This window comes from Xiphophorus hellerii, chromosome 7, assembly GCF_003331165.1.
Source record: "Xiphophorus hellerii strain 12219 chromosome 7, Xiphophorus_hellerii-4.1, whole genome shotgun sequence".
NCBI classification, from domain to species: domain Eukaryota; kingdom Metazoa; phylum Chordata; class Actinopteri; order Cyprinodontiformes; family Poeciliidae; genus Xiphophorus; species Xiphophorus hellerii.
Window position 1 is genome coordinate 26339903 of NC_045678.1, and position 26834 is coordinate 26366736.

Consider the following 26834-nt stretch of genomic DNA (forward strand, 5'->3'; position numbering starts at 1 on the left):
GGAGCGTTGTTGTGATGATGTGCTGATGGCAGAGTATCGTAAGGAACAGAAGCTTCTTAAAGAGATGAAGACCAATTTTATGGAGTCAGATTGCAAAGTCATATTTCTCTTAAGTAACTTGGTAGATACTGCATTTTTATAGCAACTTTAGGTAACATAGTTGATTGAGCCATTAAGTTACATTATGTCCCTGAAAAGACAAAATAAAGCCCCTTTAATATTTACAGGCTGCAAACATTCACTACTAAAACCAGATGGTTGCTTTAAGTAATGATGCAGTTTGAACAAAAACTTATGATAAAAAGAAATGTGCAGTGATGGCAAAAAAGAAGAGATTTACCTCCAAACTCCCCCCATGTTATTTTTTATCCTCTTGTGTACACTGTTCTCTTGTCCTGAAGTGGTCCAAGAGAAATAAATCAATGCAACTTCAAACCACAAGGGTGTAAGATCAGAAAAACTGAGAATACTACAGCAGTACGTGGGCTGATAACCAAAGAACTCGTAAAATGTTGGAACTGCGTTTTGTTTTCAAACAGGAAGCGGCCACTTTGACTTTCCTCTCTGTGATTGTGGGTGTTTAGCTGCAGTCAGGTGTGTTTCAGTGCAGTAATTATCCTCAATGTCACGCCGCATTGCAATGCAGCAAAGATCTCTTGTGGGGGTGTTTTATTGCCACCGGGTCTGTGTGAAACTGAAATTAAGCTGACTGTTAAAACGTTGTAATTTTAGGCACACTATGTCAGTTGTAGCCTTACACACCAGCTTATCTGTGTTTTTACACTGTTTGTGTTTTTCCTGTGGTTTTAATGCCCCCTCCCCACTTCTGTGAAACACAGGAAATGGAAAGTTGCGCCAGCAACATGGCCACCCAGCAGGCCAGAAAGATAAATTGGCTGAGAAGAGGCTCGTTCGTCACAGCAAAAATTGCTGACGTGTTCGTTGCAACATATAACAAATACAACAAAGAGGGAGAGGACAATGCAAGTGAGAGCAAATGTGCTTTTTCAGCATGATGGGACTCTGGCTGGGTACCCCTGTTGTGGATAATGAGCAACTTATGAAGCGGGGTTTTTTGTGTGTTTTCAAGGGCGGAGAGCGGGCACGGCTCGTCTCCGACATGCTATTCATCATCTCGTCTGTGTGCTCCTAAAACGTCCTTGGATCTCTGCTGAAAGATTGACTGCTTGCTGTCGGTCGTTTTAAATCACTGTCACATAAATGGTGTCAACACCTCCCAGTTCAAACTTATATCTAAACATCTTCATGCCAATGAAGGGTGACATCAGATTCATTAAACCAAGACCCCAGATCTAGGACTGAAATGGTTTATTGCAATGAATTGATTATTTAAATAGTTTGTCAACTAATTTAGAAATTTTACTTGGAGAATGCAGACTCAGAAAAAAGGCCATTTGCTGAAAAAACACAACATATTCAAAGCAGTACTTAAGCAGAACTGTGCAAAAATATTTACACATATCATGTTTAAGAAGGAAAAAAAACCTTTCTGTACAAATATTTTACCCGAAACTCCTCAAGTGGCAAAGTTTTAGCTTCACCCTGTTCAAATTCACTAAGGGAATGGTATTTTATTACATGTAGGGGAATAAAATGTTTTCTTCTTTAAAAAGAAAAGATTTTAATTATTTCTTTTATTTATATCTGTAATGTATATGTAGTATAATTTAAAACAAGCTTAAGAGGTTAAGTGAAAAATCTTTAGAATTTGACCTTTTTAAAAAAATATCCAATTAAATGCTTAATCGTCAGAATAATCAAATAATCTTTTGTTACAGCACTGTCTTGATCCTCCAGTTCCTAGAAAAGGATAAGGACTTTTTCCTATTCAGTTTGAGTAAATATTGAAACAGAAACTTGTTTATTTCCTGTCCAATTGTTTAAATGATCCATCCATCCGTCCATCCATCAACATCCAGCCTGCTCAAAAGCAGGAACTTGTTCACACCATGTTGGTTTAGTCGCTTTTTCTATGAAAACAAGAGTTTTCTCCTTCCTGCTGCAGCTCTGCAGGATCAGAGTTGAAATGAGGGAACACCATGACAGCTGTGAAAGAAAATCAAAATAGCTCAGCTTTATTAGCAGTCACTGCAGCACCTTGTTTATGCTAGAATAAAACTGGAGAAGCAACAGAGTCCGAAGAGGCGTGATGCATTTTGACATGCTTTCTGTGTTGTGCAGCAACATCATCTGTGACTCAGTTTAAATCAGTCTTAAATATGTGCAAAAAGCACCTTGAATTTGAAAATAGCTCTGCTGGCTTGCTCTCTGCTGCCCTTTTCTCGCCCTTCCTCTATTACAACTTGTTGGCTTTGCCCTTTTGTCCGTCTTGGCAGCAAGGACAAACATAGAGTGGTCTATTGTTCGCCTGTATTGAGCTGACAAGTATATATATATGCACATATGTGTGTCTGCCAACACACACACAAAGATTCTTGTCATGTTTCAGCCAAAAATCCCAGTGCCACAGGCAACGACACGGACACAGCCTAATCAGGGAGAGAACTGGAGGTTTGGTTAAAGAGAGAACCACACCCAGTAAGTCAGTAGTAAGAGTTCATGGTTGGGCTCGGAACTGGTGGGAACTCCCATGGGAAGAATTAACTCCTTTCTACTCACAGCCCTTATTATTTAAAATTCAATCTGAATTGCACTCTTCTTTTTGGGGGAAAAAGTAGTGAGCTTAGCTGATGGTTTGTCCTGAAATCTGCTGTCAGAGGTTTCACTCTGGAGTCCAATTTTAGAGAAATGTACCACCTTCATGGATAGCTTTTCCTTCTCTGCTCATTTGCTGATAAAAAAAGACAGTTTTAGCTTTCAGTGATGCCACATTTAATCTACACTTCTCAATAAATGATGCTTTTTTTTAAGTAAAATTTGTTCATTTTTCTCCACCTTAATTCTAATCTTATTTTGCTATGTCACCACTAACCTTCACTGCTGGCAAATATGTTGAGGCCATGTGGCTTCTGTGATACTCCACTGAGCCACCAGCTGCTTCGTCACCTGCTTCAGCGAAGCCTCACCAGGAGTTCACAACACACATCCAAATCCTTACTGCTGGTCAGATTCATCATGGATCTAACCAGGTGAACGGCATCTGTGGGCAAAATTCAAACATATACATATGTAGCAGTTTCAGTTTGATTATGACCTCTGCTCAACTCAAAATAACTCTGACTTCTTGAAAAAAATTAATGTAGTAGGGCTCTCACAGTACAAAAAATTCCAAGAAAAATACTCAATATTTTTTGTAATACCACAGAAACTTAAAATAACAGGGTTCTTTTTAGATAAGAGTTAAAAATGTAATTAATTACAATATGGCACAATTTTACCTTCCTTAATTTCGGCAAAACCATCAACTGGGCACCATTCATCCGTTGTTTGATGAAAATACGTATATGGCTATGTTCACACAGCAAGCAATTGTGACCCAAATCTGACTTTTCCACTGCTCAACAACTTTAAAATTGATCCCAATATGGCGACACCAATTATTACTTTCCATAAACAGTGTCTTACTGTGAAACATCTTCATTTTTCTTCAGCGTATGCAGGTTGCTTTGGGGTCAGAAACAGTTCACATTGCTATGTATTGCACATTTTTTTTGCCCAGGTCCCTCTTGAAAATGAGATCTTTTTCTCAACGGGGTTTACCTGGTTAAATAAAGGAAATATAAATAGATATAGAAGTTACAGTAGTTAGCACTGGCTTATAGCGTTAGCTTGTAGCGATAGCACAACTAGCATGCTGCATCCTTCAGCATTTTGTTTTTTTCTTGTCTGTTTTGTAATCCTGAAAATATGCCATTAATGGAAATTTCATACCTTATGCTTTATGTTTTGAGTTGCTTACTCAAACTTGAACTCCTCTCTAACTAAATCAATCTGAATATGCAACATACTGGTAAATAATATTGACTTCATTTGGCTTAGAAACCATACGGATGCCATTGTCGACAGCAATTGTTCCTCTTGTCCGCATTTTGTAATGTCTGCTTTGTAATTTGCATTTCTATAGCTGACATCTGCAACTTCAAACATTTGTTTTAAAGAGATACATAAAAGCAAGTGCTTTTTGACACTTACAGATTGTTGCTGTTGACTCACTGGCAGGAAGCGCCGCCACAGCAAAGGGAGCTGTAAAACAATAGGAAGCATTACAACACCCAGTCAGGATGGTGATTCAGCTCAAAGTGTGAGGAAAGATGTTCGTTTTCCCAGTTGACTGCATCTAAAAGATGAAGCAAGTGCAAGAAAAAGGGATTCATGCACATAGACTGAAAAGGGTTTTGGCTCAGTTTAACTTTTGACCTTTTCCTACCCACACTTCTCCTTTTCCTCCCTTCCTACTTTCATTTTCCAAACCAATTTGCACCCATTTAGTTATCTTTTGCACATCGATCTATTTCTCTTGGAATGTGTCTTTAATGAATGGTGGTGACAAATGATCTGCTGGCTTCAGAATGCAGCTCATTTCTATTGATTGTTGTCCTGATCCATGTTCTGCATGGTTCATGTTACAAAATCTGAGATTATGACCCTACCCGATGAAGTAAAATTAGAGTAAAGTATCTCCTTCTGCTAATGGATAACTTGTACATGAGACATATAACCACCTTTTCTTTCAGTGGACCATCTGTAGATTTTAATAAATTACTTTAAACCACTGGTTGTCAATGTAGATACTAAATAAATTGGTGAATAATGGTAGTAAATATCATGTAACAGACCTTCTTTTTGCATTAAAAAGGCATAAAACTACCAAAAAGTTAAATTAGAAGCACCCCAAAAGAATATGTTGGAGCTTCAGAACAGAAGACTAAACACAGTACATATTTCACATGTTCAAATGCAGAAGAAAATAATAGAAGCGGAGTTTGATGTAGAAGGAAAAAGGAGTTGAAGAGATGTAGCAGCCAGGTCTTTTCCAGGCCTGAACCAATTTCTGAATTTCTTTGGAATATGAGATGCTACTTCCAATTTTGACCAATTAGTTTTACTTAAAGGAGAAAGAGAGAAAACAATATTCTTTAAGTCATTTAAGTTTTGAAAACAAATGAAAATTGAGGAGTTACACTTTTATCCTCTATTCATCAAAGCACATACCCATTTTCTTCATATAATTGTTAATAAACTCATTATAAGTCTATCAAAGTGAAAGCTGATGGTTTAAGAATTTATAGACGCACAATGTTGGGAGTTCTTGGTTTTAATCTTTATTATAGGGGCCAGTAAGAGGCCAATAAGCTCAGATTGATGACCAATCTGAACCAATGTGGGAAAATTTGTAGATTCCCATCTCAGGCTGATTAATTCACTGTTAAATAAAAAGCTAGACACTTTTCTGACTTTTCTAATAAAGACAGGCTTGTTGCAGATAAGATAATTTCCCTAAATCAGAGTAAAGAGGCTTGTAAGTTTATTTTAGACTCAAAAAATTTGCTTAACAAAATGTTAAATAATTTAAGCCTGCAGGTCGGCTGACTAAAATCTACATTTGATTATGATCTTGCGTTCCAGCACAGTTATAGCTGTTCTTGTTACTGTGCTGCCCTCTGCTGGAGAAATACAAGTAAAACAAAAACATTACCATGGGGTAATGCGTTTCTAGGGACACAAAGTGGACGCAGTCATCCGGCGTCTCTCTGAAAAACAAAAGCAGTTCTGCTGACACACGTCCCACTTTATATCTGAACTGAATGATGTCACAGTAACTGTCAGAGAAAAGGACTTAAAAAGCATGCGTTACCGCAAGGAAAAGTAATTTAGAGTTTGATTAAAACATTTTTTGTCATTGCACCAAAGGTAGGTCAGCGGGAGGGGTCAGTGTTAATGGTGTGTGTGGCCAGTCGTTACTAAACCACTGGCCTAATTTTTGGCTGAATACCGCGAGCCATGGTTTACAGTCACGCACTCCTCTTATCAGTTGACTGGTTTTTCTTTCATAACACCCCATTTCTAACATGCCCAGCCTCTCAAACGTAATTACGGTCCAATATGGTATCAAGTTCTTTCTCTTTTTTCTTTGGCCTGTGGTGTGATCTGAGAGGAGGTCTGCAGCTACAAAGGCTCACCCCTTCTGTCTCTCCTAATCTCTCGCACCGTCTCCCTCTCGCCAAACTGTGTGAGTTTTGCTGACTTCCTCACAAGGCAATGAGACTCCACTCTGGTCTGTCTGGATGTTTTTCATCTGCGTTCGTTCTCGGATATTGAGGTGCTGCAGGACACACGCGTATCTGTCGTTTTGCTTTTTCACTTGTTTTCCTTTTGAGATAACTGCTTGAACTTGGAGTTGAAATAAGGCTGCAAAGAAATGTATTTCAGAGGCTCTTCAGAATCTAAAAGTTTATTGAAGGTGAGGTTGTTCTTTTCTCCATCTCAACTGGTTCTTCTTTTGCTTGTTGTTTTTTTAAATATCAGCTTGTTTAAATTGCTTCCAGTTTAAAGTATTTTTTTAGCACTTATTTCCATTGGGTTTTGTATCCTAAACCTGTTTCTGGTACAATACTCTGCTCTTTTTAGAAGATGCTTGAAAATCTTTAAAATAAATTTATCTCTTAATTGTTCTCATCCACTGGAAAGAAATCCCATGGTTTGAAATATTTGTTTTAGCCGCTTAAAATTTTTATAATATTTTTTTACAACAACATTTTACAAGTTTGGAGTCCTTCTAGATCATCCAGAATCCTGGTCCTCTTGTGAGCTTTTCAATAGGATTTAGATCTAGGAGCTGAGATGACCATAAAAGAAGTTTATTTTATTTTATTATGGTTTGTCATGCTTTTTTCAACCAGAAATGACTCACTGACATTTAAAATCTCATTTATTTATTAGAATATATTTTAAAGGATTTTCTGGTCATTATTTGCAGCAAATCTGACAGGAAACTATTTATAAAGGAAATAGACCCACAGCATGCCAGATCCTTCCCCATATTTAATAGTTGGGAATTCTCTAACAATGAATCTTTGAATCTGAGTCACCATTCTGTCTGAATACAAAGCTGGGTCTGCGTACAGTCTTAAATATTACAACTACAGTTCTTTAAAATTTTTGCTGTGACTGGAAATAGATGCGTTTTGAGCATCTATTTGCTGACTTGTGAAATCAAGACATCATTCAGTAGCATTTTTTCTTGTCTTTCCCATTTTGATGAGCAGAAAGGAGAAGTTAATCTCAATTTCACATCATATTTATAGCCCAGAGACAAGCACAAGTTAATCTGGTCACTTTACAAACCAGAATAGACTTATTTAAAAAAAAAAAAAACAATTATTTGTTTTTAGACAACAAGTAAACATTCTCCAACTAAAGATTTGAATCTGAACCCTAAGATGTGATTTTTTTTTTCACTTATCCCAATCTATCCTAGTGAATGGCACATATGTGGAATCAAAACAGGCAAAATTTTAAAAAGTAGAGCTCTGCAACATTTTGAGTCACAACAATTTATCTCATTTATCTTATTAGCAATATTGCAATTCAAAAGGACTGCTTGGATGCAATATTTAGTAGTATATTTGTAGTTCATGGCCATGCATGTAATGTCTGTCTTTGATTGCTGACATGCTAACAAAAAGTGGTGAAGATTGTAAGCGATATGATGAGAATATTCATACAATAGTGTCTCAGTTACATGTTTTCCTGGCGCCGCTGCAGCCCTAAAACAAATACTTTCTTTGGATCTTTAGAAAGCCAGAAGAACTATCGATCCAGACCAGCTTCAAAGAACCAGGAAAGTCTGGTAGGTTGGAAAAAAACATAAAGAAAGGATTTTGGATTTAAATACAGTACTGCATGCACCACATACTTCACTTTTCCCACATAATTTTATGAAATTAAAGCATAACAAATACTCTTCTAAAGTAAGCCTCTTTCTTTAATCCCCAGACAGACAAAAAGTTAAGGACTACTAATAAGTAGTTTATACAAAGAATAAGTGAAAATATGCTAAATTAAATTTAGCTGTAGTTATGCTGTTTAAGGTGCCTTAATTGTGGCACTAGTTATATGCTATTTTTTAACACGGGATTCTGATCCCACTGAATTATTAATATACTTAAATTAAAATGTTGATTTTTCATTTTTATTTTTTTTTTCATTGTGGGATTATGAACAAAATTTGAATAAATTCATAAGATATGAATTTATTCAAGATATTTCCATACATCTTCACTAAAGTAGAGAATACTGTTAATTTCTCACTAATCTGCTTTGGGGAAGAAGCTGGAGAATTCAGAATAAATGCATTGAGGGTAAAGTAAGCTTCAATGAAACACTTGTTAAGTCATATTCCATCCTTGGAAATAGATTTTATAATTCATACAAGCATCTTTGAAAACACTTGAAGAAGGGGGGAAAATATTGTTCCCACTTGGATTATTCTTAGATCTCTGTGCATTTTAGTTGAACATTCAAACTGACCACAGTAGCCTGGATTTCCTCCCTTTAAAACAGTTTAAGAGCTTGTTTTTGTCAAGGATCTTGTTTCACTGTCAAACCACACTAAAAGTCACCAGGAGGTCAGCTGGAGCGTCTTGAATTCATTCTGGGTGACCACAGCTTCTCTCCGCATCTCCTCTGAGTCAGTGCTTCAAATGCCAAGGCCGGGAGCGCTCCGAGCGGGGTTTTCTTTTCACAACTTTTACAATATCACATGCTTCTTGGACTTTATTGTTGCTGGCTCGCAGAATGTGCATGGTCTATAAATTTAAATTCTTAGGGAAATGGTTGTTATGGTCTTGATTTGGGGAAAATAAAGTAGCGCACACTCAGAGCACATGTAAGTCAGCCAAGGCAGTGGTGATGGAAGTTGGCCAGCTGAAGTTATGGTTGGCCTGCACACAGAAGCATGAATGAATTTGCGTCTGGAGTATATTTATGTTCGTCATTTACTTTCTCATACTTATTCTCTGCCCCACAAACATTAACCTGAATCTGTTAGCCTGTACCTTCCTCTCATTCACTTAACCTTTAACCAGCACTTTAAGTATATTTAATGTGAAGCAGCTGAACCTAAAGAAACACTACATCTTTGCTCTATTGTGTCTCATCAGTATTTTTGGAGAAAGCCTTTCTTAACTCCTCCTGTTCGCCTCATTCCGCTTCCCTGTCTTAATTTCCACGTCTCAGCTGAGCTTTTCTTCATTTCTTTATCTTATGTTCTCACTCGAGGGTTTTTCTCAATATGCTCGCCTCTCTTTCCTTTGTACTTCTCAGGCTTTAATGTCTGTTATTCTCCCCCCTTCTCGTTTTGCATTCCTGCACTATCATCCCTGTCCCGGGGTGCTATATCTAGAAGAAAGACAGTAGGGCTTTGAGGCTTTCTAGTTCTCACATTTGTCTGGAGATTCAGTTAGTTTTAGCTCTTTGGACTTTTTGTACAATTATTCATTGAGAAAAAACAAACCCAAATTAGGAGATATATGTTGTAACATCCCACATGGATGAGCCGGATAAGTGGCGATGGTGGTAGGAATCTCCCCCGTAACTGGTAGGTTGACGGTTGACAAGGACTTCAAATATTCTGGTGTCTTATTCATGAATGAGGAGGGAATGGAGCGTGAGATTGATAGGCGGCATCTTCAGTGATGTGACCACTGCAGCGGTTGACGTTCCTACCCTTGTCTGTGGTCATAACCTCTCGGTAGTGACCAAAAGAACGAGACTGCGGATACAAGTGGATGAAAAGAATTTCCTCCGCAGGGTGTCTGGGTTATCCTGTAGAGATCCAGGAGGGACTCAGAGTAGAGCCGCTTCTCCTCTACGTCGAGAGGAACCTGTTGGCTCTTGTGTTAAGGAGGTGCTAAGGCCCCCTTAACACCTCTCTTGAGTTGTTAAGGAGGCATGGGTTCCATCAGGATGAGATCCAGAGGAAAACATGCTGGAAGATCTATATTTCTGGCCTGGAAACGTCTTAGGATTCTCCCAGAGGAGCTGATCCAAATAGCTGGGGAGAGAGAGGTGTGGGGCTTTCTACTCGGACTACTGTTGTCCCTCCAACCCGACCCCAGATTAAGAGGAAGATCATGGACCATGGAAAATCTCTGGTGCCAGACCTAATTTCACAAATGCTGATTATCTGATGCAAACAGCTGAATTAGCTACCTATTTACTTAGCTCTGCTCATGAGCCATTATTTGATTTTGGTTTGTTGAACCAGGGCAACATATGAAACATGAAGAACACCGGGCCTTGATTGCTAACTTTGGGATCTACTGCTGAAGACAGTATAGGGTCCAGACTCCTCTATTTTTGGTCTCTTCTCTTTAGCTCAGTCCTCAGGTTTTCTGAAGGATTTTAGTTTAGGGACTGAGAAGAAAGTTTAATGCCATTATGAAGCATTGCTTTGCTGATTTAGTTGCATTTCTTCAGTTATTATGCTGCTGAAAGGCTTACATTTTTATTTTAAAGGCAGAGGCCACCAGATTTGTATTTTTTAAAACATCTCTGTACTTTCAATAAGGTGTCCAGCTCTTCCACCATACTTAACAAAAGGGAAGGATGCTTTTGCACATAGTTTTTTATAAAATAAATTTCATGTTGAGTGGTTCATTTTTGAAAACTCAATCTTATTCTTTTCTGACCAAAACACACATTACTGGTTTAAGGTCCAGTAGAGTTTAGCAAATTGGTAGAACAGAAAGTCACAATAAGTCATGGAGGAAGGATCAACTCAGTAAAGTAAAAAATTAATTCAAGGTTGCTTCAGTTATATTGTCTGTTGTTGTGGTGCTGATAATTATATATATATATAAAAAAATCTGTATTCGTTCATTTAGCTGCAGATTATTTATAAATCTCCTGGATTCTGTATGTCTTTTTTCTGGTCCAGCACATCTGTGAAAATGTGATGACTTTGTGTTCCAATGACAAAGATGTCTCACTCTGCCAAAAATCCTGCTGAGTATTTACCTGGAAAATATGTTTTTCTCTTTGTCTCCAACAGGTTTTTCCAGTCACAGACTTTCTGCAAGATCAAAGGTCAGTGGCATTTTTTTATTCATCCCGAACACATTTATAACCCAACAACAATTTTATTGAGAGCTGTGTTATAAAATTTGACATGCAAAGAGCAACATTTAGTTTTAAAATGCAATTGCATCATAAGACCACTAGAGGGAAGCAGAGTATTTCTTTGCAGAGGCCAGTGTTTTGGCAACTTTTACACTTCTTAGGGAATAAGAGTTCATGTAGATAAAAAAAGAAAATAAAATTACTTATCATCTAACCAGGTTGAGTGACTGTCCATTGTTGAGCTCTCTGTATGGGTGTGTGTACTGCTTTCTCTTTAACTACAGCATGTTATAGAGCAGGAGCATAATTAAAGGATCTTAGTTGCATTTGTGTGTAAACTACCCAAAAAACTGATTAAATTAGTTAGTTGGGGTTTTTTTTGGCAAAAATCCGATGGATGGATGGAAATATCCGATGATTCAAGCTTCCATTCCAACATGTGTTAATTCCTACCAGTCTCTCCTCTCAGCCAGTCTCCTCCTTCTCAATCCCACTCTACTCCAGTGCCTCCCCTCTCTGGCTTCTGATAGGGCAGCCATGAAGTCAACAGAGGAGAGAAGCAGCCGGAGGAGGAGGAGAGAGAGGGAGGGATGGAGAGACAGTTTGGGTATGAGGGTAGAAACAAAGAAACGCTGCAGGTGTTGTGGAGTTGAGCATGTCTGTTGCATGACTTTACTCAGAGGTTGAAGTGTGATAGCATTGGCTGTCAGAGGTGCAGGACTGGTAGGCTGATTCCAGCTCAAGTTTTACCTTATTCCTTCATAGCGGTTTAGTTGATTTTAGAGAATATTGTGGAGCTCGAAAGCATGGCCCTTTTTACCAACGATGTGCACAGCCTGGGCTCCTATTACTGCCTGATCCGACGCAAGTTTAAGAGGAGGCGGAAGAAGCGCTCTGAACGCAAAGGTAACCCTAAGAGTTGAAGTTCTGTCGCCTTTTCTGATGCTGAGATGCAAACAGGTGTTTGCAGCTTTGAAACAAGTGGTTCTACGTTGTTTCTTTGACTTTATGACTGCTTGCTGAGTCCAGGATATTACATTTATTTTAGATTTTTTTGGGTGCATGTTTACAGCAAAGTTTATCCTAAACAGGTGAATTTCTGTCAATCTGTGTACGTAGTTAGTTTGATTTAGTCCTTTTCCAAGTTTGAATAATTTTGGGAAAAAAAGGCATGTTGATAATATAAAAATTTTAAAACATTTGCATTTTCTTTAGTAAAATCAAAATTTTCCTTTTATATCCATGGCAAACGGCATCTTCTCTACAAAACGGGTAACGTGACCAAAATTTGTCTTGTTTTTTATATGTTTGAAGTTCAAAGTTTGAATTATCTTTGATGGGCTGAAAGGATCTCCGTAGAAATCTACAGCTTTGTTATATACAGGTACAATAAGAAGTTTGGGTGGGAAATTTTTTTTCTTCCTGTAATGACTTTAAAAGTTATTCATACCCTTTGCAGATTTGCATTTGAAATCCTTATCCCACCAATTAGATTGTTTTGACGGGAAATGAGACCGACACCTCTACAAATTCAATAAAACAATATAAAGGGAGTATCTGATTTGGAAAAAGTATTAATTTGTATACTTTTGTCAACCATTTTTATAAAAAAAAATTTGTAGGCTTCTATTAAACCTATAATTGCTGTTCAGCTTCTTGCATGTTTCCAAAGCTGCTTTGACCTTCTTATCTATGATGTCGATATCTTAGTCTTTGAGGTTGCAAGACCTCTCTTCCATTATCCAATTCTTTAGATTATTTATCATATAAACATCTCAACCTTGACTGGACCATCTAAAAATTACTTTCAGTCAAAAGATATTAATAGATCAACATAGTCTAAAGAACTTTCCATCAAAGCCACTTTTATGATTACAAGGAAATCTGTTTGCGTGGAAGCAAAATACAAAGCCAACAGTGTCTGTATAAAACCTTTACAAAGACCTACAGAAATAGGTCATTCTGCAGGTATTTTTTTCTAACAGTTAGACATAAAATTTTCTGTAAAATTTAATGAAAAGTTGCTAAAAGTGAGGAGAGGAGAAACGTCTCTGCAGTTCTTCCAGACGCAACAGCAGTATCTAACTAGAGAATACAATGTGCAAACTTTTTTGTTTAGTTTTTGTCTACTGCATAAAACATTCCAATAAACCACTTTCTTTTCCAGAGAAAACAAATTGATTAAATGTCAGTATGTTAAATATAAGGCAATAAATGAGTTCAATTACTAGAGTGAACTCTAAAATATCAAGATCATCTCCTTTTTTTGCTTGAAGAGACTCCAGAGAGCTGTTTTCTTTGTCTTCCTTCCCATCCGTGTCTCTCTGAGCGAGGCGGGACGCGGCTCATCATAATTGAAGTTGAATGACGAGAGCCCTTCAGCGCTCGGAGCGTTTCTCTCCTGAGTTTGCTGCTCCGCTCCGGGGGATTAACCAAACAGAGAAGGTAGTAATTACTCAGGTGGCCACAGCTCAGCGGCAGCATTAGCCATGTCTCAGCCACTTGCTTTGACATCCGCCAACCTCCTCCGTACCACCGCCTCACCTCCGCCGTCAAGTCCATTCATCCAACTAAGCCCACCTCTGCTGAGGGAGCATTTTTTTTATCCTTTGATTTAAAAACTCCAGGTCTGCTCGCTCAGAGTGAATATGTCTATCAGTATTACCCAGCTCTGTTTCCCGCCTCTTTTATTCTCCCACTCTTATCACCTAGGAAGGAAATTTGCACTTTTCGCCGGAGAGAAGCGATGACGAAGCAGGAGGAGAAGGAGTCTGGCCTGACTCTTACTCTGCTTTAGCTTTCTTCAATTTCAGCTCTTTAGTGAATTCCTGGGTTCTTGAGTTCCTGGAGGTTTTTTGTTTGTTGCTGAATCACTGATCATTTCAAACTAAATCTGAAAATTCCTTATGTCGATTTCTCTTTATAATCTGGAAATGTTCTCAAAATGTTCCCACCAAAGCTGCTTGTGTATCACAGATTATTCCAAAACGTCTACCTCACTTCCAAATTACGTTATTTTGTGGACGATGACAATCATTTCCTGTGGAAAATTGTGGTTGTTTAAATATAAAGCTGTCGGCTCACTAATCAGCACACCTCAGGGAAAAAGAGACATGAACACTGGCTCTTCCCTGTTCAGACATTTCTGTCTTCCATGTTTTATGACAGCGACATGAAAAAGACCGAGACCTTCAGGCCGTAATTATTGCATGTCACTCTACGCAGTCACGTTGAAACAAAGCACACCCGCTTTTAGTTTTGGGTTCTTTAATTTCAACTGTAAATTCCATCCTGTTATTCTTTAATAAGCCAAAAAATGGTGAAAGTAGAAAGTGGTTTAAAAACTATAAAACAACTAACTGCAATTTTAAGAAGCCAAGCAGGCAGACAAATTCTAGCCTCAAAAAACAGGATATCCTGGCTTGAAAGGATATTTCTTTTAACTTTTAATCTGATGTTTGGGTTTAATCTATGACGAGCTGTTAAAGTCTCGTAACTTTAGTTTATAATTTAACTTTAGTATATTCAATATTGCAGCTAATTCAAATAATTTAAAGTCAAATGAGATAAAGCAATAGATTTTAACAGTGTATCGGTATTATATTCTTAAAATTGTTATTTATTTATTTATTTAGGTGATTTTAACCTTTCCATACACTAGTAAAAAAAAACAACAGACTTTGCTGAACAAAATCAACCAAACAAAATTAAACAAAAATAGCTAAAGAAAAAAGAACAAGACAAAACTAATACAGAAATATATAAACAATATTTAAATTCCTATCAATTGCAAGAACAGAAAGTGTAGCCCACAAAAGGTGTAAATTGATTATATAGAAAATGATATAGATAATTTGCTTTTTATACACAGCAAATTATCAAAATCAAGACAGAAAAATCTTTCCTGTATATTTTTTGTCTAAAACGTATCTACATCAGTAAAAGCAATAAAAAAGCATACAGTTTATGAAGACTGGAGTCAGGTATTGTATGAGTGATACTAAGTATGAAAGACATCAGCAATTACCTTGTGAAGAGTTTATTACTTGCCTGTCAGTCAGGGAAGGGTTATAATAGTAAGTTCAAGTTCATGAAACAGTGAAAGAGATTATCCATAAGTGGAAAACAAGTTGTGACAATTGAGAATCTGTCAAATAGTGGACATCCTGGTATATTCACCCTACGGTCAAACTGTGCAATATAAAGATAGCTGATTTTAAACTCTACAGGTCTCAGCATGTTATAAATGGTGAAGTTGATGAGAGTAGAATTAGGCTGCAAAACTTGGAAAAAGAAGGGAACAAATGTGGGAACAGAGCTTAGGTTTGCAACCACAGGACTTCAGAAAAAATATCTTTTGGACATATGAGACCAAAGTACAGACGTCTGACCCAATCAGACCAAGCAACAGACTCTGAATATCAGCAGGAAAACCTCATACTAATGTCAAGCACCGAAATCCAGAGCTTAAAATGATTTAAATGTTCTGGTGGGAATAAAGGAGCTGTGCACAAACATATCCTCATATACTGTATATCTAGTTTTTGTGACTGAAGCAAAATCTAAGCCAAAACTCCTCCACAACATTGTGAGAGCCTGATAAAGACAGAGATTTGCAGCTAAAAGTGATTCTATAAGTTATTGGATCATAGCTTATATGGTTTCAAGTTCAAGTTGGATTTAATATTTTAAGAGCCCATAAGAGTAAGTAAATGTTTTATTTTATCGTAATTATTTTACCATAACTGTATATTGCAGGAGCATCCGAACATTTTGTCACATGGGCCAAAGTAGTGACCAAAATAGTGTCCTTTCACCTACTCAGCAATAAATAAACCAAGCATGCAATACTTTAATTAAACAAATACACTAGTCGTATTTGTTGTTGGATAAGGATGTTTCCTTTTAAAAAGGGTTTTGCATGTTTGCCTTACTACAGTAAATGTTCTAGGTATCAATTGGAAAAAAATAGAAGAAAATTTAGTTATTTATAAGCAGTAAAATCTGGATTTAGGTCACTTTTTAAAAACAGTGTATTGAGCCAAGGTTAAGTGTTGATATTTTAGATATTTGAATTTGTATCTTTTATTAACATAGCTGAAAATTATTGACATAACTCTCAGCTATTACTCAATTCCAGTCTTTGGATATAAACTGAATGATGTATAAACCTGTTTCTATGTGAAGGATTGGAATTTAGCTCTCAGTGAATTAACATATAGCGCAGAGTGACTTTCAAAAGACTCAACTTAAGCATATCCCTGGTGCATCTCTCATAAATGTGCCAAACCATGACACTTGCAGACAATGCTTTCCAATGGGCCGTATATGAAAAATGGAAAATGGGGAACAGAGGCCTTTTCTGCCTCGCCAGCAAAATCTCTAAAATGAGCTTTTGCAACTTGAATAGTGTGGGAGGGGGCTCTCTACCGCCTGACGCTTCAAATCCATCGCTGTGAGGGGCAATACTTTTCATGCAAGATTTTTTATTTTTTTTTGTAGCTTCATTTTCACTTGTTCCTGTATTTTTTCAAGATATTTGTAAATTACTGAATGGTTTTTCTGAATGCCTCACATTTATTATTGTTATTTTCTTTAAATTGATTAGCCGGCCTTGAACAGCTTAGATTAACGTCTGACATCCACAGCAGATGAATCCAAATAGAAAACACAGTCCCATTCATTTGTATTAGATCAGAAAAAGAGCAGATGATTAGAAGCAGTGCCTGGCTGAGTACTGCAAACACAGCGGCACTCTGTCATAATAAGAAATGAGTTGTGTCTGCCTGTCTCAATGTAATTAGCTTTGATTAGCATGCTGCTAATGACTATGACGGACTGTCGCAGGGGGAAAAAAGCTCTACTCTGTTGTGGGATCCTTCAAACCGCTGAGGTTTGTTTAGCTGACTGTGAGAGGTTACAAATCTCTGCAGAGATTTGAGATTTCATAAATATGAGATTGTTTTGCCTTTTATTATGCACACTTTATAATACGCTCTGCAGAGAAGGAGCTAAACCACTACTCCATCTTCTTTCCATTCACCTCTTTGTCGTCTGTCACAACCTTTTCCCTCCGACTGAGGTCTCCCTCCATGCCCTGTCCCAACTGTCCATCAATTCCACCTCATCTGTTTGACAGCAGAAAGGCCACGAGGTGTGAAATTCAGCTCCTGCACAACGCCGTCTGCAGTCGCAGCCCCGCACAAAAATTTTACATGGATTCATCCACAGCTTTGCGGCATTTTACTTTCGGACCTCCGCCCCCCTCACACATGGGTACACACAAACATGTGGAAGTCAATGCAGTCAGGATCATTTCACCAGGCCTTGGATGTGATAAACGATGGTAGGTGTAAGGCTCCATGGACATCAAATCAAGGAGAACAGAAGGACAGAGGACATTGGTGTGATTGGGTCCACAGCTTTCAAACCATGACTTACTTTCCTGTAGATTGCTTAACAACACTTTAGAGTAATTTTTTGGATGATTCTTAACTTCTTGGTTTTTGTACTTTGTTGTACACTAGGGTGGTAAAAGAGGAAAAAATGCAGGAAAGCAATGTTGGCAAGCCAACACAGAGTAAAAAGATTGTCTGGACAAAACCTAGACTTTGAAAATGTGGTCTCAAGACCAGTGCTGAGTACTAACTTGATTTGTCTTTACCAGGTGTGTATTTTAAGTGTCTTTGTATGATGGAAAAAGTAGTCACAAGTCAGCAAAAATGGGTTAATTGTAATAGATTAGTTGCAATAGATTGATCCCAAATTAATGTTTTGATATTGTGGATCCCTAGTTTCAAAGTATGTGGATTTAGCAGAATTTAAGTTTGTTAAAATCAATGCCTTAGACCATAACTCAACTGAACAGTGTCTTTAACTCTTGTAGACAAACGGTAAGACTGTATATTATATCTACATGTATAATGTACACAGAAGACTTCATAGTCCCTGAAGAGAGGCTTCCAGACAAATGTCTGACTGCTTCATCAATTATAGATTAATCAGTAGAGTACTCAAATACTAAAATATTCAACAGCTGTAACTGCAACCCAATTTTAAACAAAACAATCCTGCTGTTGGTACAGAGTGACTTTCCTGCTGTCCTCTGTCTCCATAAGCATGTTCTGCTGTTGTTGATGCCTTCACGCTGATGCAGGACTCACACTGGGCTGTTTTCTTCCATGAACATGTGAGCTCTCAGGAGCCTCCAACCTGTGAGCTCGGTTTGCAGCTCTGAACATTGAGCACAGCGTCGTCGGTGGCCCTCCGTGGGCCAAGCACGCTCACACATCCGAAAATTCGCTCATTTCCAGACACACTGAAACGTACACTCTTTTCCCCACAGGCACCCGGTGCCTATGCTGTGTCATAAATCAGAGCTGTCAAATAGATTTTACAGCACCTAGTGAAAAGAGGAGAGGCAGCCACCCAACAACCTTGAAAAGATGGAAGAAAGCAGAAGTAGAGGAGTTGTATTATTATCAAACCTGAAGCCTGGACCTAAGGAATCTATGAAGAAGAATAGGGCAGTTTTTCATGAGAGAACATGGATGACAGATACTTTGGGTGGTGTAACAAGGACCGGCCCTGAATGCACCAAATAACCAGAAAACATAAGCTTCACATGGTTAGCTTTCTGTTTTTTCTTTCTTCATTTAAATATTTTAGATCATGTTTTTATCGTGACTGAAGTCGACATGTAATTTAGAAATGGTGTGGTTGGCCAGTTCCTTCACATACTCAGATTGTATATCCAATTGGATCTGAAATTCGAGACATTATTGGTGGTTGTTAGATTAATTCTCTAATTTGCCATGAGGCAAAAAACAAGTAATTTCATTATTGACTCTTGTGGATCTATTGTGTGTAAACAGAAGGAAAGTGTTTCCTTTTGTCATTAAATTTGACAAGTTTCCATATGTCTACTCTTTGCTTTATTCCCATCAACAATTTTTTTCACAAGTTGTTATTTTTTACCTGTTGACCCCACTTGAAACAGGCGACATCCATCTCTCTCTGGACACAGTCACTTGTAAGTGACTAAGTAAGTCCCATATTGCCATCCAATGACAATAAAGGGTTTTTGTATCCATCATTGTCCATTATCACATTAGACTGTACTAATTGTTATGGAGAGGTTTGATTTTTGGATTCACTCAGCTAAACAATGAATACCATGGATATTAATGCTAACTCATGGGGATCCTGAGTGTAAAACTTGAAGTCCATTTTTATTAAGAGCTCATTGGGTCAGATAACTTTCCCATCCGACGCTATAAATCCCCCTGATTGGAAGAGCCTCATTGGCTGTCATCGTCTGAGTAGCTGCCTCTTAATATGCAGAGTGGAGGGAAGTATGGACATCCAGCAGCGGGGCTCCGAAGGCAAATCACTTCTGGCAGTCTAATTCACCGGTCATTAGAAGGGCCAAATTGAATAATGGACTCGGAGGTGAGTTGCGAACGTGTGTGTGTGCTCATGTGTAAGTGTATCTGATGAGGCTGGGACAGCCATGTTGGGTGAAAGTGTGTGTGAGGGTATTCTGCAGCCCCTTCACTTTGGCCCATCAGTTTCAATCTGGTTGGACGACAGGCGCTCCTTCTTGGTGCCAGGACCCCTCTCCATTAGGCCACTGCTGCCCACACGTGTACTCCATTAGGCGGCATTACCTGCTCCGTGCCTGTAGACATCTCCTCGGGAACCAGGAGGCTGGAGGATGGTGCAAAGCTCCTCGCTTCACACAAAAAACAAAAAGACCCGATCCTATTTCTATTAAGATTCTTCTTCTCTCTGTAATCACAGGCCTGCCAGAGCCTTATTGGGGAAAGTAATGGGATTGTAGGGCAGCGACAGTGGCACTCACTTATCCCACTGCATACATCGGCAGTAACAATGAGCCGTGTGTCTTTAATCATACATTTTCCTAGCTTTAGTTTACGCCCGCTTTTGCTTTTAGTTTCCAGTAAATTAATCTTTTTTTAATTTCTGGGTCTGTTTTTTGTCTTTTAAGCGAACATTTCTGCCGCTTTGAGAAAACAATTACTGAAAGTCTTTAAATTATCCACTCTATGTTGCTGCAGCCTTAAATATTGAGTGGCTGTTAAAAGTTAGGATGGGAGAAATTAGTTAATATTGAATCAGAGTTATTCCTAACAGGTTTGAGCATCTTGGTGGTTGGATCAGACCTGATGGGAATCGGAAAAGGGAATTTTGTTTTGGGAGTGAAGGAAAAATCGGACAGAAATGAAATGGATTGGGTAGAGGTGGCTGCCTGGTGGGCCTATCAGTCTGTGTTAGAGCCACTGAGAGGGTTGTCTCACAGGTGGGCTCTCCTGCAACAGCCATTTCCCCTGGCTATTTGTCTCTGTCCAGTTTCTTTCCCTTTCCCTTGCCCACTTTTCTTCCTCTTTCATCTCCTCCTCTACCTCATCTTCGATTGCTCATTTCAGTCTCTCGTTCTTGTTCGATCTCTTCCTTCTCTTGTTACACTGATTCTCTACTTTTGCCAGTTTAAAACTTTTGCCTTTTAGACAGAGAGAGCATTGGTATTATTAATATAAACAGAGATTAAAGTACCAAAGTGCCACTTTTCTCACTTAATTCAGAACTAAAAAATTAATATCACCTTTTTTTAACTAATATGATTGATTTTTAATTATTGAATGATTGTTTGTTTTACAGTACTACTATGAAAATTACTTAAGTAAACAAGTAGAGGGTAAGCAGTATCTTAAAATCAATTCTTTGAGAAATTATGAGAAATACATCATTCTTTAGTTGATCATTGACTGTACCCAAAGTTTTCAGCTGTTACCTCAATGGTGCTAAAATTGTACTTTATTTTTATCAAAAGAAATTTATATTTGGTATATTTTATAGATTTAACAAATCGATGGGCACAAATATGTCTTTATGATAGCATGCATGTGATATAAGCATCAAATTAAAATAGGTTCTTTGCTCAAGTTTAGGCTTTTTCTATTAGGTCTGGATTTACCAGCCACCTTTTGATGTACACCTTGCTAGTACCCAATTCCTATAGAAATGCTTTAGTTCCTCATGGCATTGATTCAACATGGTGCCAAGGAAACCTTTGTTCTTGGGTCCAAATTGACATTAGAGTGTCAAGTAGTTGCTGCAGATTTAGGGCAATTTGTTGTGAATGTCCTGTTCCACAACATCCCGAAGGAGCTCTATTAAATTGAGATCAACAAACCGAGTTTGAGATGGCTTGAACTTTTTACATGGCGCATTAACCTGCTGGAAGCAGCTTTTGGAAGATGGGTACACTGCGGTCATAAAGAGATGGTCAGCAAAGACTCTCAGATAGACTGCTCAGTTGGTAGGAAAAGGCCAGAAATCTGTCATAAAACACCGGCACTGGCCAGTTACCAGTTTCAAAGTACTGTGCAAAACTTAAAAAGTTACGATTTCAGATCCATTAAAGTTTTACTGGGCATAAAAACCAAGAATAAATCGTTAACAAATATGTACATAATCATAGATTACTCAACAAGCTATACAATCTTTCCCTAAAATAGTTTTATACCAAAAAGCAACACTTTCCTCATTCTGCTGGCATTCATTTTACCATGTGTCAGGCTCTGCACTGTGTGCAGCCACTCAGCTGGAAACGGACCATATAAAGCCTTTAGAGCAGATGTTTACCACTGGTTTCCTTGGAGGTAGATGTTTTTGGTAACTACCTCATGTACATGAACCCCTCTTCCAGTGTTGGCCCGTTGTAATAACATCTGTGTTAAAAGCAAATATGTACGACCTCATGTTGTGTTTAGTCTGATAAAATAAGTGTGAAATTGAGCTTTAAGAGTTTGGACCTAAATCAGTCAAAGAAAAGAACTGCTGTAATGTTTTTTTTTATCTAATTGGATTAATATGTTGAGAAGTTTCTGTCAAACAAAATTCCAGGAACTTTAAAAATGAGACAAAGAGGCTAAAAATGTTTATGTGTATGTTTGGGGTTTAGTACGATGCTAATCAATTTATTTATTTTTCCATCTAAATAATGTTTGACAGTCATCAGAAGCATAACTGCATCCTTTTTGCCTTGATGGACACTGGAAGCTGCAGCAACCATTTAGCTACACTTTCCTCTTTGGTCCAGCAGTCGAGCTGAATGCCCTACCACAGCCCTGCAGATGCTAGAGGGGATCATTGCTACTCACTCTGGTGATTTATGACCCCACCCGAAGCCAGTTTAAGAAGCCTGTGTGCTTGCATGTGTGTGTTTTTGTTAAATTGTTGAAAGAACATATAAGCAGGCAAGACAGAGAGCGGCTAAGAATGTGTGAAGTAGGAGAAGTAATGGGTTGATGGCACAAAGAAATGTTTGGTCTAAAAACAATAATGCATGAGAAGAAGATGGTATTTTAATGTATGACAGTAAAATTTGAGGTTATTTGGTATTCTAGTTAAACAGCAGATATTAGACTATAATAAATTACAATTTTATGTGTTTAGATACATTAGAAATGTTCATTTTTCAGTTGCATTTCAGACTACAATGAACTTCCGCCTATTCATGGTTCAGTATCTGTGGATCTTTCAGTGGGACGTAACTCAGAGTTATTCGCGGACAATAAGCCTGTTTTTCTTAGACCATATCTAAAATATTTCAATGAAAGTGCAGTTTGGGGAATTATAATGCCTAATTATTTTGACACACAATTGGATGGCTGTAGAAAAGTAGCCAATCCAGAAGTGCCATTCATTCTCCTTGGCGGTGATTGATTGTACCCCCAAGGAAATTAGAAGATATTGCATTTCTGTAAAGCAAAACCTATGCTGCTATTCCTGCTGTGAAGGAGGATGCCTATAAGTTTTACATTTGAAACTATCTTCCTCTGAAGGTAACATCCACAGCCTTCCTTATCTCTGCACAGGGTACAGCCAATCAGCACCAAGGAAATAAACGTTGCTCCTGGGTCGACTGCATTGTAAACGCCAGCCAAAGGTGTGTCAACTAGCATTGAGCCTAAGTGTTACGTTCACAAGCTGTATTTATTTTTTAAGAAAAATATTTTAGATATGCCTTTGAGAAAACATCTGCAAATCTGCCAATGTTCCACAGAAACGTCCGCAAAGAGGTCAACCACAAATACTGAACTATACTGATACTGTGCACATCATTCTGTTGGCATGTTTTCTTTTCGCGTTACTCTGTTTTGGAGGTTATTGAGTGTTCTGAAAAGATTGAGTGTTGTCCAGATCCCAGTGGACTGTCTTTGCTGAAACTTGAAGTTGATTGTATTTGAACATTACTGCCAAAACAGATATAAAAAAATGTTCAAAAAGAAGGTTGCTCATACCTTGTTGGATCGTTCCCTGGGAAAAATCAAGGCTGCCAAACCAGTAGGGCCTAAGTCCAACGGTAAGACAATGTTTTATCGTTAATATTTGATATTTATTTTCCAAAACATACCTCAAACTTGTTTTTACTTTGCCGTAGTGGAAATGTGTGAGCAGGTTTAGAAGGAAAATCAATCAAACACAGAACTTAAAATACAGCTGTATGGTTGGCTGTGCTGCAAAGCTCCAAAAACTGTGTTTGTTCTTTATATCCAGGGACACTATTATCTCTTTCCTGGCCTTTATTACCTGGCCTCTCAATCTTCCCCTGCCTTCATTTTTTTCTGTGAACCTTGACTCCGCCAGCCTTCTGAAATGCAGTCCTCCGTAAAATCCATCAAATAAAAAATTCATATTGATACTCTGGCTCTGTTTTTTTGCCACCTTTCTTTACTTCCACCATCAGCACTCCATGATGATGAATGACTGACTGTCACATATAAAAAGGCTGGAACACAGTAAAAGGTTGATTCTCTGCTTTTTTCCACACCTCTCTGCTCCTGCTGCTCTAGTTCTTTATATTTGATCAATTTTTCATAAGAAGGTTGTTGTTGTTGTTTTAAATAAGAAGGTATTACAGTCTTAATACTTTTTAAACCTATACATATCCTAGCGATTTAGCTTAACATCAACATTACTGAATTTGGGCTTTCGGTTATTTTTATAGAAAGTTAATATAAAACTTTTTTAATTCTCAGTTATACCTTTGTACTTCCCTTCAAACTGGAAAGTTTTAGGGGAACAGGTAATTAATACAATAATAATGTTAAATTAAAAATGATTGGTATCAAATTTAGGAGAATAATTTATAACTTGTAAAGCAAAAACAAGATAAACTGGTTAGAAATCAGAATGAATCAAATACAATCAAAAGGGCATTTAAAGAAATGGTAAAGTTTTGCAACCTCATGCAACCAGTTTATTTCACCTTTTTATTCACGGTACCCTCTGAGGTTTGACTAGGCCACTCTAGAACATTCAATTTGTTCTTTTCAAACAGGCCAGTTAGAAAAACTATTATCCTTTAATGAATGAAGTGACCATCTAAAAACTGCATTTTTTATTTATTTATTTATTTATTGGTCTGATAAATCTGTTAAGGGAAAAATACTTTTTCATTGCAATCTATAATAATTTATACACATGAATATATTATAATATTTACTATAAATATTATTTATCTTACTATCAGTCATTTGCTTTAAGAAACTCAACAGGTTTTCTGCTCACGTTGAAGGCCAGAAGCAGATAGTCTCTATTCAGCTTGAATAAATCATTCAAAACTAAATGAACTAAAAATTGAAACACACTTTTGCTGCAAAAATACTTTTCATCATTGGGTTGCTAAAAGTCAAGTGTCAAATTCTTTGGATCTTGTTCGACATTTTCAAAACAATGACTTTGAAAAGTGTTTTGTAATACTGTAGATAACATTTCTCCTTTTATTTTTCTTCAAATCCCATTCATCTATGTAACCTTTGGCTTTTTTTATATACTGCTTTGGAAACTTTCTCTGCAGCAAAGGTTAACTGTATTCAACAAACCTTATACAAAATAAATTCCACCACAAATGGGACAAAACATTTTCAGCCAGTAATGAACTGTACAAATAGTAGGAGAGAAATAAAAAGCCAAGGTTTTTAGTGCAACCTTTATTAAAGTTGAGATTTTTTTAGTAAACTAGTGATTGAGTTCATATACAATATAGGTGTAATTCATACACCATAAAGGTGTAATTGAAGGCTGTAACCCATCAGTACTTTATCATTATAGCCATTGAATGGATTTTATTACTGAAGCCAAATATTTCTTATATTAATGATATCCAATGATTTATGAAAGACTAAAGTATTACAATGTGTTTGATACAAGATTATGAATATAAAGCTTCCAAGAAACTTCAAGTTTCATGGTTCTGTCTTCATTTAAACACAATTGTTGAAGGAATTAAATGGATATTTTACACCAACAGTGCATTAGTTCATGTACCACTTGGGAACATTTAGACGCTGCTTTATGCTATACTGTGAAATAATTTTCTTAAATCTTATAGTTTTGATGTAAGGATATACAGTTATGGTACCTAAATAGATACTTACTAACAGGACATTGCTCAGTTATTTTGGCTTCATTAGGGGTCATGATTTCTTTACGTTCATTAGTCAAGTGGTCAAGTGATACGTCTTATTTAACATTACATGTATTCATTAGTGTGATTTAAGCATTTTATTCATTGGAACACAGCCACTCAGTAACAGTGAAATGTAACAGCCTTTCTGCCACCAACAGTCATCAATTATTCATCGTAACAACGGAGGCAGCGTTGCTCTGTGTGTGTCTGTCAGAGATTAAAAGGGAGTCACAGCACAACTACGAAACGTATTATTTTAGTGAAATGAATAAAAGACGACATGGTGAGATGGGTGTTTATATCTACATTATTAATGAACAAAAACCAAACATGACAACACACACCCAGTCATGAAAAAATATTATATTCCAAGCCACATTCATTGTATTCAGTCATGTGAAGAAATATGACATCACCAAAAAGTATTCAGTTTTTCTAAAAAATCTCCACATATCGATATCAAATCTTGGATATGATTGTTAGTGGGAAGAATTTTTCTTCACGTGGGTCGCTTGGGGTCATAAACCATTCACAAAGAATTGGATTTATGTAAAAAAAAAAAAAATTGGAATTAAGCATCAAGACCTGGTGTATATACGTAGCAACCGTTCCCTCCTTTCACTTCACCAAGAAAGTTATACATGTACAGTCTCTTCTTACTGTGAAGGCCTGCATTTTTCTATTCACAGTAACAGGAACCTGCTAGATATCCTTAGATTTTTTAACATGTAAGGTATGTTGGCAGTTGTTTTTAATTACTTCCGTTTGTAGTCTGTTTTCTGTGGAATGACTGGCTTATATGTTCAAATCTATCATAAATCACAGTCTCATTGGGTATCCTCCAAATTAAAACACCAGGTAACCTTTGGAAGAAAGACTGCAGACACAGTAGAAGAGGAGTCTTAAAAAAAGCTGTTCTCTCAGCAAAGCAGATCCTATCCTATGTATTTTTAGAGCCATCTCTTACCATTTGTGCTGAAAGGTCAGACGAATAAGTTAAATGCAAAGACAAGAAAAAAGCAGGACAGTGACCATCCTGTAAAATGCCGTTATGGCACAAAAAGTCAGAAATAAATGGATGTGTTGGTAAATGGGAGGAATGATTTTGATGACACAGCGTTCTTTCCAAATAGTACATCTGGCTAGATTAGACTATAAATGTTTTCCCATCAGACAACCACTTGGCTTCAGATGTGGGCATTTCCTTTGTTTAAGAAGTAGATGATACAGTTTTAGACTTCAGATAAATCTCTTAATTATAAGAGAAATACAGTCTTAGAAAATGAGGACA

The 26834-nt window shown here is 37.4% G+C and overlaps 1 protein-coding gene across 5 annotated transcripts in view; it reads left to right on the forward strand.

Annotated features, from left to right (window-relative positions):
- adarb1b (adenosine deaminase RNA specific B1b) overlaps nt 1–26834 on the forward strand; it is a 131878-nt gene that overhangs the window by 75430 nt on the left and 29614 nt on the right. For 3 of the 5 annotated variants that reach the window (XM_032567435.1, XM_032567434.1, XM_032567436.1), the window contains one exon: nt 10976–11010. Coding sequence is in view for 1 of the 5 variants with exons in the window: in XM_032567433.1 (XP_032423324.1) it covers nt 11850–11949 (100 nt within the window). In the remaining 4 variants the exon portion in view is untranslated. Of the gene's footprint in view, nt 1–7718; nt 7772–10975; nt 11011–11710; nt 11950–26834 lie in introns of those variants that run through there. The other 2 variants (XM_032567437.1, XM_032567433.1) reach the window with 2 other exon arrangements.